The sequence below is a fragment of the Ooceraea biroi genome, chromosome 2, assembly GCF_003672135.1.
Source record: "Ooceraea biroi isolate clonal line C1 chromosome 2, Obir_v5.4, whole genome shotgun sequence".
In the NCBI taxonomy this organism is placed as follows: Eukaryota; Metazoa; Arthropoda; class Insecta; order Hymenoptera; family Formicidae; genus Ooceraea; species Ooceraea biroi.
The window spans coordinates 4,579,446-4,595,493 of NC_039507.1; the positions used below are offsets into that span (position 1 = coordinate 4,579,446).

The 16,048-nt window shown below is 45.6% G+C and overlaps 1 protein-coding gene across 6 annotated transcripts in view; it reads right to left on the reverse strand.

Annotated features, from left to right (window-relative positions):
• LOC105281713 (transcription factor collier) overlaps positions 1-14,308 on the reverse strand; it is a 76,608-nt gene extending 62,300 nt beyond the window's left edge. For all 6 annotated transcript variants that reach the window (XR_002193456.2, XR_002193457.2, XR_002193455.2 and 3 more), the window contains exons 1-3: positions 13,151-14,308; positions 7,491-7,644; positions 3,071-3,134 (exon numbers count right to left, since the gene is read on the reverse strand). Coding sequence is in view for 3 of the 6 variants with exons in the window: in XM_011343139.3 (XP_011341441.1) it covers positions 3,071-3,134; positions 7,491-7,644; positions 13,151-13,221 (289 nt within the window). In the remaining 3 variants the exon portion in view is untranslated. The remainder of the gene's footprint in view (positions 1-3,070; positions 3,135-7,490; positions 7,645-13,150) is intronic.
• Positions 14,309-16,048: the final 1,740 nt, after the last annotated feature.

Below are 16,048 nucleotides of genomic sequence, written 5' to 3' on the forward strand. Positions count from 1 at the left end.
ATCCATGGCCATGTCAGGATTTGCAAATACGGGTCGACGCTAAACTGACCGAATAACTGCTGCAAGCTTCCGCCGGAATGGCTTTCCCCGTTGCAAGAGTTCTAATCGGTAACAATCCAATACGGAAATAGAAAGTACCTCACTTTGGCAAGCGTATTGTGGATTGAAGTAAAATCGAAAAACTTGATATATTATTTATTAATATTTTACAAAATTCTATAAAAATCTTCAATTTTGGGTTATGAACCTTGATTTACTTGTAAAATTCTATGTAATTATATTTTTAATTCTGCCATAAAATGTTATTCAGTTACCAAACGACGAATATATAACTTCATCAAATTAAAGAAATTGGGGAACATTTTTCATAATCGATTGCGAACAACATTAGTTCTCCGAATATCATAATGAAGGCAACGTTCTAAGTGACGAAGGGAAAAACAATCGCTTCTTCGCGAACCGATTCATTCTGTATCGCTTAAGGTACTCGGAATGTAATTACGTTCGCGCGGAATGCCGCGCGTCAAGCTTATCGCCGTCGGTGCGGCACTTCGCGATCCGACGCGACGACGATAAAGGCAAACGATGAAGAACACGCTGAATAAGAAAGAAGACTCGCGTGCCATGTCCTGCTGAGCGGAGGCAAATAAGTCTAGATCGGCTGGCATTAGCATAACTAGGCGACCGGGTCCGAGGGTAGCAAAAACGATCACTTGAAAAAGCGGACACCACCCATCCTATCTCGATCGGCTCGATCGCGGGGATGCTTGATCAGCGGCGCTTTTATTATGCACCTGCGATATTCCGTCGGAGCGTACAGACTCCGCGTACCTTGTCTCCATCTCTATTCCACCGAATACGTATCGCGTACCTTCCTTATCGCGCATGATGGCTCGAGTAGCGTGCAAGAAAAGGGCAGACGATGCAGACGAGGAAGGAGAAGAAGGAGAACCGAGAGGAAACGGAGCACACGAAGACGCAGGCGGAGCGATGACACAAAGGAGTAGAACCCGATATGGGCGAGAGCCCGTCGTCACTCGGCTGGTAGGGAGAACGCTTCGCTCCTTATTTATTATTTAATTATAGATTTATTGCCTGCTCGCGAGAGCGATCAGTGATGTGACGTGCACGGAAACGGTTAATGCGGATCTGCCGTCGTAACGGTGAACCTGGAGAGATGGGACACGTCCGCGCACCAATTTGTCTCCCGGGCATAACAGCTCGCGCGCGTGCAGCAAAGTATTTTGTGCATGAAAGTTTTATAAACGAAGCGGTACAACACGGCAGTCCGATCTGCGGCGCATAAATCAGAGTCGATGTACCGATCGACTGCAAAGGGCATGACTAGTAGTCTAGTAGTAGAGCGACAATGTATCTCACAGTACAATATATAAACTGCACCGCCGTGTTTGATAGCTGCAAGCAATTTATTTAAATCTTTCAAATTTTTCTTGTATCTAGCCAAGCATTCGATTCTCAATTTATAATATGCGATTAGTTTTTCTTTTTTAAATATTTTAAAATAGAAAGTAACTCATCAAAGTTTGCAAACTAATGTATGAATTAAATTTCATAATTTTGCAGCGGAAGAATAATATGATTAAAACGGTGCAGACTCGCATTTTTAAAAAAGCATCAACAACAAATAAATTTTGCGGTTTAATTAAATTTGAAATCAACAAGTTTGCAATTTACGATTTGTTATGTTAATATACAAATTTTTCCAATTGTTTATTCTATTGGCAAGTCTCTTTTCTCATCTCCCGATCGGGATTCTGATACGCAAAGCCGGTCGCCGAAAACGAATGAGAAGTGCACACGAATGGCATTGCGCACGAGAGAAAGCACAGACAAAATTGCATGAAGATAAGGAGAGGCGAGCGGATATACTGGTAGAGAGTGCGCGTTTTCTCGTAGAGCGAACGTAAGCAGCGGACCGGTGACCAGAATATGGCGAAAGAAGGCGCGAGAGAGACGAAGAACTCGGCTGAGAGAGGTGCGCGTTGGTATTCCTTAGTTTGCAACAGTTAGTTGCTTCTTGTTCGGGATGTTGGCGACACGTTTTAATGCCCATAGATGGGAGCGCGGGCCCTCAGTCAAGCCGGTCAACGTAAAAATCTTGCATTGATTGATCGGGCCTCGACAACGGGGACGGGGCAGGGCACCGTGGTATGAGGGCCACGGGAAAAACAGCAACGGAAAAGACAGAAGTGAGCCAGAAAAACGGTAGGCGAGGGGTGATTTCATAGCGGCGACGGAAAGGAGCGAACGAGTAAGAACGAGGGATAAAGAGACAACCGCGGTCCGTTGACGTTATCCGTGGCGTACATGGAGCGAAAAACTGTCCATGGAACCGTCCATGGGACCCGTATAGCGCCTCGCGACTTTTCGATATGTTCATAATGCGAGCAGCGTTTTTGGGGCCTTCTGGCCGGACCACCTTCGAGCCACGCTCGCTCGAAGCAGCTTCTGTTGCCTTTTCGCGTCCCCCTTTCATCCCCCGTCGCTCCCCTGGCAGCCTGTCCATGCGCGCAGATTCGTACGCTTCTTCAAGACGGAAGCTGGACCTTTTTGCTACGCTTGGGGCCAGTGACGTAAAATATGTCTCTGTTGCGGCCGGGTCTCGAAAGTCCCTGAGCTTTTTAGCCGCCCTAAGAGACCGGGTGTTCGCGTGGAATGTCGATGGCCCGTCATCACCGCTACAGAATGGGGCTATTACGTACCCCGCCGTCCGGGGGCTACGAATACGCATTTACAGATCGATTCGAGACTCTGCCTGGTTGTGCTGCGTTCTCGCGTGGGTGTTATGTGGCGATGCCTATATTCATACATGTATCGCGTTTCATGCGTTTGTAATTTTATCGTGCGCGAGAATGGATGTTAATATTCAACGCAAATATACGCTATGTAAGTTACTAAATAATCGAGTGCATCGAGAAAAAAATTACTGAATGAATTACAGCTTGGTAATAATTGAAATTAATGTACTCGATGCTTCAGTAACCAATCAACTGTTTTAACTATATAAATTGCAAACAAAAGAAAAGAGAAGATGAAATCCGTTACTTACCATTGTTATAGAGTAAATGCAGACTGTACTGAATACCATTGTTCGTTTTCTGACCGTCGGCCTCCTGCAAGAAGAGACACGAACATTGACATATATCTGATATCTGAACAATAATATGGATAATGTATAGGTCCGCGCGAATATCGATCATATATTTTTTAATTATTCATTTGAAATTTTATCTAAAATTGTGTATCGCGTCCAACCTCGCGCGAGGCCTACGGTAGCTATCGTTCGAACGCGGTCGCTCGCGTTCCTTGCGCTCTATTTTAATTAAGTGCACCGTGACGCAACGCCCGTGTGTGTTTCCCGGCCTGCTCCACCTCACGCTAATTATTAATTTCTTGATGCGCTGGTAAGAGCCATGCCATTACGTATGGCGTGCGATGCATAATTATCATCCTGCCCCGTTGACGAGTCATGCGTGCATCGTGCCATATGCCGCGACCGCGGTAATGCATTTTCAACTACCTACCCCCGGAACATCATGGTCGGCGGTAGGTACACCCACGACCGCCCCCTCCGCGGTACGACAGCCACGACTTTTAGTCGTGCATACGACCTTTCGACTCGAGGATAAACGTCGGGTGTCCGATCGATTCTACGTCAAATTAACGTAATTACGCGTGTAGGTGTAGGAAAACTCCGTTGGCACGTTCCATCTTCCTTGTGTGCACGATCGCACAGAATTTATCAGGTTAATTTTCCATAAGTTCCTCATACTCGGTCTTTCGCTCTGCGAATTAATTAACGTAAAATACACCGGCCGACCAATTTAACAACCGGGTGCATCCGACAGATGTTACGACGGAACAGAGATTCTTGATATAAGATTACACTCGACCGAATCAATTACTACGAAGAAAGCAAATTCCATTTAATTAATCATGAATAATAAAAGCAAGTATGAGAGATAACATTTATAGAGACTAATAATTTTTCAGATATAATAAAATCTTTATATGTGATAAAAAGAATACAACATGGAATGTCTTCGCAGCACTTTACATTCGTCATAAACAGTTCCAGTCTCGAGTGTTCTTATTTCTTGAGCCTGTCTTCAGTACCCCATTTCAACAAGCACGAGTTCCACGGAGATACTAAGAGTATGGCTTATCAGCTTAAGCGCGGGTATAGTTGACGCGGATAAGAAAACCGCATAAATCCATCGCGAGATTTCTCCGCGAACGAACGGGAAGTGATCATTTTTCTAACGAAATAGCTTGCCTCCGCCTTTCAGCGTCTATATCCACGCTCGCTTCATCGGATAATCGGCCCTACTTCGCCGATCGGCGCCCGACCGGCGACGTCTTTCTTCCCTTTTTTTGTCGTGCACGCGCGGTCTGAGCGTACGCATTAAGCTCTTTCCTGTCGTCGGCGTTCGTCGCGACCATTAATCTCTAAATTCGCCCGGCGCACGACGGACGTTAATCAGATATATACGCGGATAGGTCGAGCTACTCTCTCCACGTCCGCTGACTACTTTTTAATTAAACACGAACAAAAAGCGGACGGAACGGGGAGATACTAGGTATTTACCTAGAGCGTCCATTTCCGAGAGCGGTACGTATGGGCGTCGTAACCGTTGTGTCGTATCGAGCTTAGCGAGACTCAATTCACATGCTTTTATGTTGCCCGTTATCCGTGATAAACGCTCGTTTTAACGCCACTTTCATGTAAATTTTACGCGGCAATTTTCACATGTCTTTTGTTTCAAAAAATCTCTCGGTGGAAAAAGAAAAGATATATCTTATATTATCTTATTATTGAGATTTATGACTTAAGCCCAATTGAAGAAATTATTGATATGCGATTTTATAACTAAACTCGTTATGCTGTTTATAGTATACTCTATTATAACTTGCCTTTATTATTGGAGCAGAAAAGCCATCGGATAAATATTTCTACATTATAACTGTAGAAAAAAATGCACAATTCTGATGAAAACTAGTAAGGCAGGTCCGGAGAAGGAGAAGGTGCGTGGACCGAGGTACAAACGGTAGTCGGCACAGGGTTGATGAATGTTCGCCGTGCATGACCCTAATTAATAGGGAGACCACGGCGATGCAACTGTCCCGACAGCGTGAATTATGCACGTATTATAAGGTCAGAATAGAGGAGGGGAGAGGAATGCGCGAGAGCGGGTGGAACATTGTAGATTCACGAGAAGACAGACACTGAAAAAGAAGGTGTCAAAGAAAGATGCCACTTAATCGCTTGGAAATATAACAAATTGTGTTTAAGTACGTTATACGTTACAGGTAACATTAAAGAGACATTAATCACCGTTTTCTTCTCGTCCGCGTCATAGATCAATGGAGCAATCGATCGATCGACGCAAGTACGCCGAGTCTCACGAGTTTCCGGATCGCAAGAGTCGCGACTCACGCCTCGTTACGCTCTTAAATCCACGATCTTACATCCCGCAATGCGACCTAACTGTACGCCTCCCTGTCGAATTAGCCGACGATTTATGGCAGATAGATTTATTAGGGGGTGTACCTCGTTACCCCGCAGGGCGTGGAGGAAGACGAAGGACGTGGGCCGGGGCTGTGAGAGAGACAGATAGAGAGACACGGACATAGCGAGAGGGCGAGGGAGAAAGAGGGAGGCGGAGGGACTTCCGACAGAGCGTCGTCGTTATACGTACGGGCTCGCCAGAATTCCAGAGGTTACGGGCCGGGATTACGTTTCGATAATTTATACGCGCGTGGACCTTGGCTCGTCCTCGTGCCGTGCATCTGGATTTCCGTCGGTTGTTTGGCGCATCGCGCTATGTACATGTATGTACGTCGGCGGCCGTGCGTCTCACGTATGCGACCGTCGATCGATCGATCCTCGATGTAACGCCATAAAGCGCACATGGTGTATACTGGTTCTTCTCCGTGCACGTAGTACACATGCCGCTGATGTCTACACCCGTGCAAATCCGCGTCCGGTCGTTTGTCCGCGCGCGGTCTCCCGACGTAACGATTTCTCTTGCGCAAGAGTGGACGTACCGCGGCGATCTCGATCTGTCCTTAAACAGCTATACTAATTGACCAATAGAAAGCGGAGCTCTAACGATGACCGAGCGCTGACAATCGCGTCCCGTTTCTGGGCATTCTTTCGGGGTCGCGATCGTTCCCCGCGATAACGGATCTACGAGCGGAACTTGAATTCGCAGCTGTCCACGATTTCGATCGGCGATGAGTCGTCGCGTAATCGCCGCCGACTCGAAAAGCATAATGATATTATCTGCGAGAGCGCGCCTAATGTCTATGGAAATCAGATGTAGAGTCGTCATAATTTTCATGCCTCACTCGCTATGCGTTTTTACGATTTATTCACATTTTTTTGGTGCGATTATAATTCTATCGCACAGTTTATGATGTAGCTGCGATAGTGACGTAACTGTTGAAACGCGATTTTTATGCTAACGCCATTTCTTCTACGAGACATCGTTATGGCGTCATACACAGTTGATATCTGGATATCCAGAAGAGCGGAATTGAACATAAAATGTAGCTTTGTCGCACTTTAACCATGATGACGAAAGACCTTAAAGGCACACGAGCGCAAAGTACTCTCTTCATACGTATTACCACATCGCGCAATAAAATACATAAGTATACGACAAAATTCACTGTGCGCTACCACATAATTAGTTGCAGACTGTATCGTCGGCAATTACGGTAATTTCTCGGAGAGGCCGATATTTCGCGCACGAGTGCTCGGCCAACAAACGCTCCGCGGAGCGTAATCTCCGAGATCGAAGAGTACGGCAGACGTGGGTGGAAGGCGCTGGAAGGGCACACTTTATTATTCGTAGGTCATTCCCTTCGCGTGACCGTCTCCGTGATCCTGCATCGTGCTCGTATATTTCTCACGCGGCCGATGGATTTTCGCCTGTCCGGCTAATTGCCGGAAAAGAGACGACCCGCCCCGCACCCCGCCGGGGTGGATTTCACGGACTATCGATACGCGTACGCGTAGGCGTTGCTGTTTAATATTTGACGCCGGCCCCGATGGAAACGGCAATTATCGAGATAAGCGCGCGCGCTCGCACGATATTCCCCGGCGTCATAAAGGGCCTCCTCTCCTTTTTTTCCATCCGGCCTCCCGGGAGAGCGGCGGTTAGCGCCGAGAAGCATTGAAATTCCGTACTTATCACATCCGCTATCGTCGCTCATTTCCACCGGTAGTCGCAAACTCGCCGGCGCTCGCTCGCCGCGATCCTTTATCGTCCCCGCGAAAGAGGGATGCTTCGACGCGAGCGGGTTTCCCAAAAGCGAATCATTTTTTTCTTCTTTTTTCGTGGTGCCATTACGATTTAGGACAGTAACTTGCACCGCGTTTATCGCATCGATCGGCGGATCAGTCGGGTCGACGGTGGAAGTTTTAAGGACGGCGTAAAGTACGTAATAGCGGAAACCATTACCTGATCTTTCTCGACGAAGCCAATGAATGACGTCCTCTCAATCTCGATCGGTTGGTTGTGTCGATCATAGAGTGCGATTACGAAGTGGAAAAAATTGCTTTTCCTCAGATTACTCGGCGGTTGCTTCTCGAATTGCGCTCGGACCACCCCGATTCTGCAATCATTCAGATACTTTAGATGTTTCAGAGTCGTCAGTTATACATGTGCTTCATGCGTCAGTTCAATTAAACGTCAAATGTATGTTGCAACGTATAAATATGTTATTGCGTTAAAACTTAAAAAGAACACTTTTTCAAAACATTTTAAAAATTTTCAAATTAATAATACACAATCTTGAGTTTTATCACAGTATATGCAAACATTATATTATGTTAGTGACTTAATTATGATTCCGATATTACCTTCCACTACGCAAGCACGCGATAATCATGGAATTTCTTCGGTAATCTTTGAAATCAAGTGATCATTCTCTATCGCAGAGCCAGATAAGTGTATCAACCTCGTGCTTGAGTGTAATAAGAATTCGCCTTTGAGAATGCAATAAGAATGCCTAAACCGGCAGAGGCGAAAGACAAACGAGGTCGACCGTGGGGAAGCGCGCAGGTGGCCTCGACGCCTTAAAATCCCATTAAGGTCTCATGTGCCGAGATTAGGCCGCCGGACTCCGATGCCATCTTTGAGTAATGGCACGGAAAGTCCCCTTTTCGAGTACGTTGCTTCGCATGTGGATACTAGACACGGACTGATCTTCTAAAACTCAAACGTTTTTGTCGATATTTTATCGTCCGTCACCGAGCATTAATATTGAATGTGCAATCAAACAATGATTTTCTCAATTTTATTACGTTTAGATCATCGCGTTAATTTGTCTGTTTTATTAATAACGTTTCCCCGTTCGCGGTGATGTATTTGCATGAGACCTCATGAAATTTCTCCCCAGCGACAAACCCCTGTCGATCTAAATGGTAAATATAATTGCAGCGTATTGAAGGATGTTGAACTTTTCCGTACAACACGCGCGTCGTACTCGGCAGTTAAAAATCACCGGCGAGAAATCGCATTATCGGCGCCTGGCCTGTGTGTGATTGTGCCGTCGCAAAACGATAAAACCGTCGCACGACTGCACAGAGCCGCGCGCGCACGGCCATCAGGGCGGACCCTCGGAGCGGAAAACTGAATCGACTGGACCGAAAATGAATAGCGGCAGTTTTGCAGCGCATTTGCGAAATAAATGATGGTATCGGCGGTGCGTTTGTCACGCCAGGTGGTGGGATGCCGAGACCGCCGGCAGGTAGAGGGTGAAAGCGCGGGGATGGCAAACGCGCGCGGGGCCGTTGCAAGGGGGTTGCACAGCACGGCTTTCGGGAACGGCGGACCGCGGTGGCGGAACAAGGGGTGGATGCGTTGGGAGAGGCAGGGGAGTGATGTACTGCTCGTGTCGATAATTATCGGTGGCTGATTAACCGGCCGCCGGTTCGCGCCCCATAACTCTCGACGTCCGATTATTTTGCCCCGTTTGCCATGCACCAATTCCTATATAACGTGTAGGCACGTCCCGCCACACCGTTATATTATCACCCGCACTGCTGCACCACCACGCCTTTTCGGCAGACTATCGTGGATTGCGGAAAACCGCGCGTACGCGTACAGTTCGTATCGCTAATATGACAATAATGCGTATGCGGTTATCGGTGCGCGTGAAGCAGCGTGCAGATTATTTTAGGGGATCGAATTAGTTTCTAGACTTGCTATTGCTTTTGAATATCGATCGGATAGCGAAATAAAACGTGGTATAATATAATTCATGCCAACTAGTTCAAGTATACCATATCAGACGAGATCAATATTTCGCTGTGAGTTTAACTTGGCAACCAAAAAGGCATAAACTTAGGACATAAAACTCTCAATTATTAATTCTCAATCGAATGTACTTAAATCGAATTTATCTATCGAATTTATCGAATTTACAGGAAATCAGTATTTCTGCTTTTTTTAGCAGATTATTTCAATTCTACCCTTTGGTCATTATTCCAATTCATTATTATAACATTACCATAAACAGTTCTAATCGTGTAAGAAAAGTAGTCCAAGCATATCTCCACGAATATTCGTTTCGTTTGCTTTTTGCCTTTAGCGTTGAAACGTTTGTTCAGATCGCGCAAATATATGCGGATTTATGCGCTTATGCCGGCGCGCGCGTGTTGTACATCCTCCACCGAACGACGCCGAGGTGATAATTACGGGCTCCATTCGCGTTTACTGTATATTCGCGCGTGCAATTTGCCACGCGTGCGCTCTCGGCTCGCAGATAACGCTTGCCCGTTCCGGCACCTGCGAATCATTCGAGCCACCCCTCTCCTCCCTCTTGCTACCCGACCGCGTGATTATTCTTTCGCGTCGGCCAAAGCGTCCGTGCAATTCGATTTGCCGATTCCGGTCGGGCGATATCCCGGAGCGCGACGCGCATCCAAATACGCAAATGAAGATACGGCACGCGATAATTCGCTCGCGCGATCCTTGGCGGCGCGTTCCCGAATCGCAAGAGGAATTGCGAGAGGAGTTGCGAGGACTCCGTCACGATTAGCGCACGGTTGATGCGCGCGATTGTAAATATGACCGGCGAATAAAAGCGGCACGCGGTTTACGAACCGTGTCAAGCATGAAATTACGCGAATCGCGTTTTATATCGTGTATCGAGGAAAGTCCATCAATGCCGAACTTTTTCACTCGCCCGTGAAATCCGGCGTCGTAACGACGTAATCGACATTTAAGCGATGACGAAGCGTGCAATTTCCGGCGCATTCGCGGAGGAGCGGATTGTCGAATAACCGATCAATGCTGGGCTTGTACTTTATACACGAGATGAGACCTACGCTATTTGTGCGCCATGCATTATGGACGAAATATGCGGATAATATAGAGCCACCGATACGGTTACGAATCCGCGGATAAAGCAATCGTAGAGAATCACAATAAATCCGCGGGTAATACGCACCGTCGGGCGTTAGTTATTGCGAGTTAGCCGGGGCGCGCTCTGCTTACGCTCTCGGCCAACGCGATTCATAATGCGCAACGGAGATAATGAGCAATTTGTAATATATCCGAATGTAATTTGCTACCAGCGCGCGTTACTGCGAACGTTGTTCAATTTAGCGGGCGTGTTTCATCGTAGCCTCGCATACCGCATAAAAATCTATTAGTTATTAACACCGCCAAGTGCGCGTATTTCACAAATATTTGGCACGCGAAAACCCGCGCGATGATAAATAATTCCGCTGGATTTTAATTAAGTTAAAATGATTACATATCATATTAAAGCGTATTAATTGTTAGCAAGAATTAAACATTTAGCGTTCAGATTTACTGCGTTTGGTTTTAAATTATAATAGACAACTAATCATTTTATTTAGCGGAACATTGTGGATTGGCTTTCATTATGAAACGCAGGCGTATAATAATAAAGATCACGCACGATGATGATGTGCATTCGCGCGAAAGGTTTTGCTACCTTTTCGAAAATAGATTGCAGTTTTGCCCATTCTGCCCGTTGTTTTTCCTAATTCACGCGAGAAGTCATCGTTTTGCCGCTCGTGACAATCCCTGCCGCCGAGTGCGATGGTTTACTGCTTCATTAGGTGGAGAACTTTTTTAGGGCTTTTTAAAAAGCGCGAGAGTTTATGCCTGTTCCGCGTGAGTTTTAAAACAGTTTCGCAGACCCCTCTCCTAGTTGATCTCGGTGTAACGCAGTTGTGCGATACAACCGTTTCTCGTAGCAGAAAACGAAACTTCCCAGCTCGAGTTCCCGTGAAGGCGAAAGTTGACGCTTAACATTTTACGACTCTTAAACTTCTGTAAGGCAATTACTTAGACTGCCGCAACATTGATTCAATTAAGTTCGAGGATTCAAAAGAAGATCCGTGCTCCGAAATTTTCTGCTCGATGTCGATCGCTATCTCGCGATTATCGCGTCATTTACAGTAAATTTCACCACGATAAGCATTTTGTTTCTCTAAAGTACAATTTACTTCGTAATTCACGTTCATCTGGAATTTTCAAACGCCGTATCAGTATTTTTCAAAGCACAAATAGCTTTAAACATTCTTTCGTATCGCAAGTGCGTGCTGAAATGTTTGTCTTTCATTCGCGGAGAGGCCAGGTTTTCGTGTAAAGACAGAACGGGGACAATGAGATAAACGAGGGAGAAAGTATAGGACGGAGCGATGAGCAAAAGGCGTTAAAATTCTCAATTACTTTACCGGCTCTCAATTACTTTACATTAACTCGATTCCGGTCGGTCCCCGTGTCACGGCACTTGGAGGAAGGGATTAGTTAAGAGAACCACTATTGGATTAGGAGAGAGAGAACTCGCCCGGATACTTGGTTTTACCTTCTCGAGTCGTTGTAGGTATCTGTACCTTCGTCGTTTGCACGTCGTACAAATCCCTTTTAAGGGAAACTGCAATAAAGCGCGATTTATTGTTTGACGAATGCAGTTTCGAGACTAGATGTGAAGATGAATGGATATTCAGTCTGATGTCGATCAACAAGTCGTGTAGACAATTGACCAATTGTCAGTGTTCTATATTATATTATTATTAACTCTAATGGCAACAAGGAAAAGTTTAAAATAACTTGTATGTATTTATCATGTTCTGTGTTGTGCAAAACGAAAGTATGAAGAAAAACAAGCAGCATTTTATAGCGATTTATTAAGAAACAAAGATGAGCTTCACGTTAACTGTAAACTTGCATCTTTGAGAAATTAAATGTTCATCTTTAGGACATATTTATAATTCGCACATCTGCATAAAGTTTCTTATGATATTATATATTACTTGGAATTACATATTAAAATGTCAGTAAGTGCTGGATGATTTCAGTGAGAATTTATGGACCGGCTAGATGTCGCACAGGGATGCAACTCGCTGTAGGATCCGACGGCAAACAAACGCCATAGTAGCAATACGGATATGTCTCCGATTCATATTAAAGATGAATTCATTTCTATATTTTAACATCATCGAGCACTTTGATTAATGAACTGATTCAATTAAAAATTGAATTGAAGCAAGCGTAATAATGTTAACGCTGCATGATTTAACATTTTATTTACTTCTGTTGAAATGAAACAAATGACGAAATAATGGCATATAATACATTAAATATAATCTTTAAAAATATATAGTCTGTGTATTTTACAAAAAGGTAGTAGGATTTATCTTATAATGCAACAATAAATCTCGTTGGCGGTGAGTAGAAATAATACCGTGTAATATCTTTATTTCTTTTATTCTGAATCATTAATTTCAAACAATTCCTACACTTTTCTTTGAAAAATAAATTATATGATGCCATTACATGCCATTATGTACGTATACATTTTACTTTTTCACTACATAACTTAGGAGAGAAAGTTCTATATACACTTTTTCCCGGACGAATTACGTTATGCACAATTCCTCGCAACAGTACAGCCTCCCCAATAAAATAGATCGTCACGCCAATAATAAAATTGAAAAACATGATTATAAAGAGATATCCTCTCGACTACGTGTATCAATTTTACTTATCGTTAATCACGTCACGTCTCTCATAATTTCACGACATGATTACTCTCCGTCAAACATGAAAGATTATGTCAAACTTGTGTAGGTACTCACGCTCCGTTGTCGGCGAGCGCGGGCTGCGGCCAAGCACGTGGCAGAGGTTCTTCCTTCAGTATCTGCCGCATGTCCTGAGGCGCGAAAACCAACGGCGCCCGCGGATGATGATGAGGCGGCGGGGGCGGCGGTGCCACACTCGCGCCGTACAGCTTACGTCCCCAGTGGCCCTCGAGCTCTACGGGACTTCCTCCCCCCGTGGTGGCGCCGGTACCACCCCCGGCACCGAGTCCGAGCCATGGAGACCCCCCAGCACCCACGATCGTGGAGCTGGGCAGGAGACCGCTCCACTCGTCGGACCGCGTGGTGAGGCCGTAAGGACTCTCCTGGGGCAACAGACTTCCTCCTTCGCGTTGCCACTCGCTGCAGGAATCCTCGTCGCTCCCTTGCTTACCCCTTCGCGTGTCCGCGAGGGACTCCACCGCCTCTCCGTCAGAGCGGATGCGCCCGATGCCGTGTTCCTTTAGGACCGCGCATGAATCGTCGTCGTCGGAACGTCGTCGTCGGCGGCCGGTATTCCGCGACGATCCATGAACGTCCGCTCGCCACTGACGGCGTTCACTGTGGAAGTTGCACCGTTAAGCCGGCCGCGCCGACCGCGTGCCGGTGCACATGCGTCCGGACGCGCGGGCCACGAGTTCGCGGGCGTTACGAGCGCGCACTTGAAGGTCCGCCCGCGTTGACGTCTCACCTACCAATCAACCGCACTGCTCCGCACTCCGGAACGACCAAGTTCTCTCACTTGTTCTTGCGCGATCGTGATCCTGTCCTCCCCAGTTCCCTGTCGAAAATCGCGTCGTCGATTAAAACGTCCGCGAGTCTCGATCGCACTGTCGTTGTATTCACTTTCTCGCAAGACGCGCGCTGCACGTGCGGTGAACCTCGTGACCGAGAGTCACTCTTCTTTTGCCTCTTGAACGTCGTCTCCCCGAGGTGTCCTTAGATGACGATACTCCTTCGAGATCCTTCTACGATCTTTATACCCGATGGTGATGTTTTGGGATATGGGAGCGTGTGTGATAATCTGGACGCTTGCCGGCGGTATCCTGGTACGTATTATCGTCGCCACCGAAACGTCGCAAGGGTGTTCCGTGACCAGCGGAGAGGTCCTTCGAGGTCCCCAGTCGCGCGTTGCTTCCCGTTACGGCGCCGCTTGTCGAATGTGTCAGGGCCGGCACTAGGCGGCATGCCAGCAGGTCCCAATGGGGTCGGGCCTGGAGGATCGTGGTGGGCGCGGCCACGAGTAAAACGGCGCAACAGCCAGCCCGTCCGGTTGGCCTTGCCCATTTAGTAGCGCGCGCCAATCCACCGCAAGCTGCGCGACCAATGGGTGAAGCTGCTCGCATCTGTACCGACGCCCATCTCGAATACCAAGGACTGTGGCGCCGCGACGGCGACGTCGCGAGGCTGTCATTCCGGCGGAAGCCGCAATACGCTTGAGGTCGATTCTGTGACGCTCCGTCCTTTTGGTTGAGAATTTGGCGAATAAATGATCGGAAAATGTCGAAAACTGCGTTTTTCTATTTTCCAAATGAATACTTTGTAAAATTTTGTAACGCGACATTCGTTTTCATTAATTTCTTATGCAGGGTGATTATAAGATGCTCTTCAGATTACAACGGAACATTTTTGCGCATCTACAATATATTACTTTTAACGTTAAATGAGATGTAAATGTGAACAGTTTTGTGATTTGATCGTGCATTATCTCTCCTTGATAGTTTCTTAATAAAATATAATTTTTTTATAACTTATGTCTGCAATAATTTAAATTCTATGCAAGCACAATACAAAATTAGATTGCACAAATGAAGATGATGCATAATTGATTGATACCGCACATCGGAATTTGCTTCGCCAATATGGATTAGTATTGCAACTATTTATCAAAAACTTATTTACAATTCAGAAATAACTATGTATCATATAGAAATACGTCAAGTTATGTTTTAGATTTTTGCTAATCTATTAACTCTTTTCAGATTGTAATCGGGATATAAAATCATTTTTTGAGTCTATCATACTTTATTTTCTCTTCTATCATAATTGTAATCAACGCATTTTATTGTTTAAGCTTCCGGTTCTACAGGAAAATAGAGGACATTATTTAATTTCAATAAACAAAACCATGCATTACTCTTCGATTTTCGTTTCTTATGACAAAAATTTTCTCATTCTTTATACTTTTAATTTTATTTTGCAAGAATTAAACCTACAATTACAAGACACACATCCTACGTGAAGGCGGAAAACCTTGAGCGTACTACATAATCGAGTGTATAAATCTTGAGTCGAGTGGCAGTTGGGTCGAAAAAGTAATTATAGAATTTGTTTGAATAAATTTATGTGATGGAGGGCGTGGAGGCAATCGTGAACTTGGGAGGGAAAGAAGAAAGAAGAGGTCCGCAGTGTTTCGCAGTCCTCTCACTAGCGTACAACCCGAAGAAAATCTATTCTTCCCGTGATCTTGTCCGAACAATTTACTTCGGAGAGCCACTGCTCCGAGGGTATGGGGCCTATCAAGTGGAGATAATGTGTTCTGTGCCGGGTAATTTGGCTCTCCTGCCTTCTTTCCACTTCAACCGTCTTGGATCTACTTCTTTGACTGTTTTGCATCTGCAAACAATCTCGAATTCCTGTTGTAGCTGCGTGTTACTGACTGGACATAATTAAGCGGAATTCAAAGATAATATTAATATACTTCGTGTTATCACTCACGCGCAAAAGCATGGAATACATATGTATTATATCTATATCTTATCAGAAAGAATATTAGCATGCAAATGGAATGAAATTGTTTATCTATTCGCTAGTAACGCACTAATTATGAGTAAGCAAGTTTAGCGATGAGATAATCGCTGGCGCTACTTACACCCATCGTATATGAAGTGTCAAGGG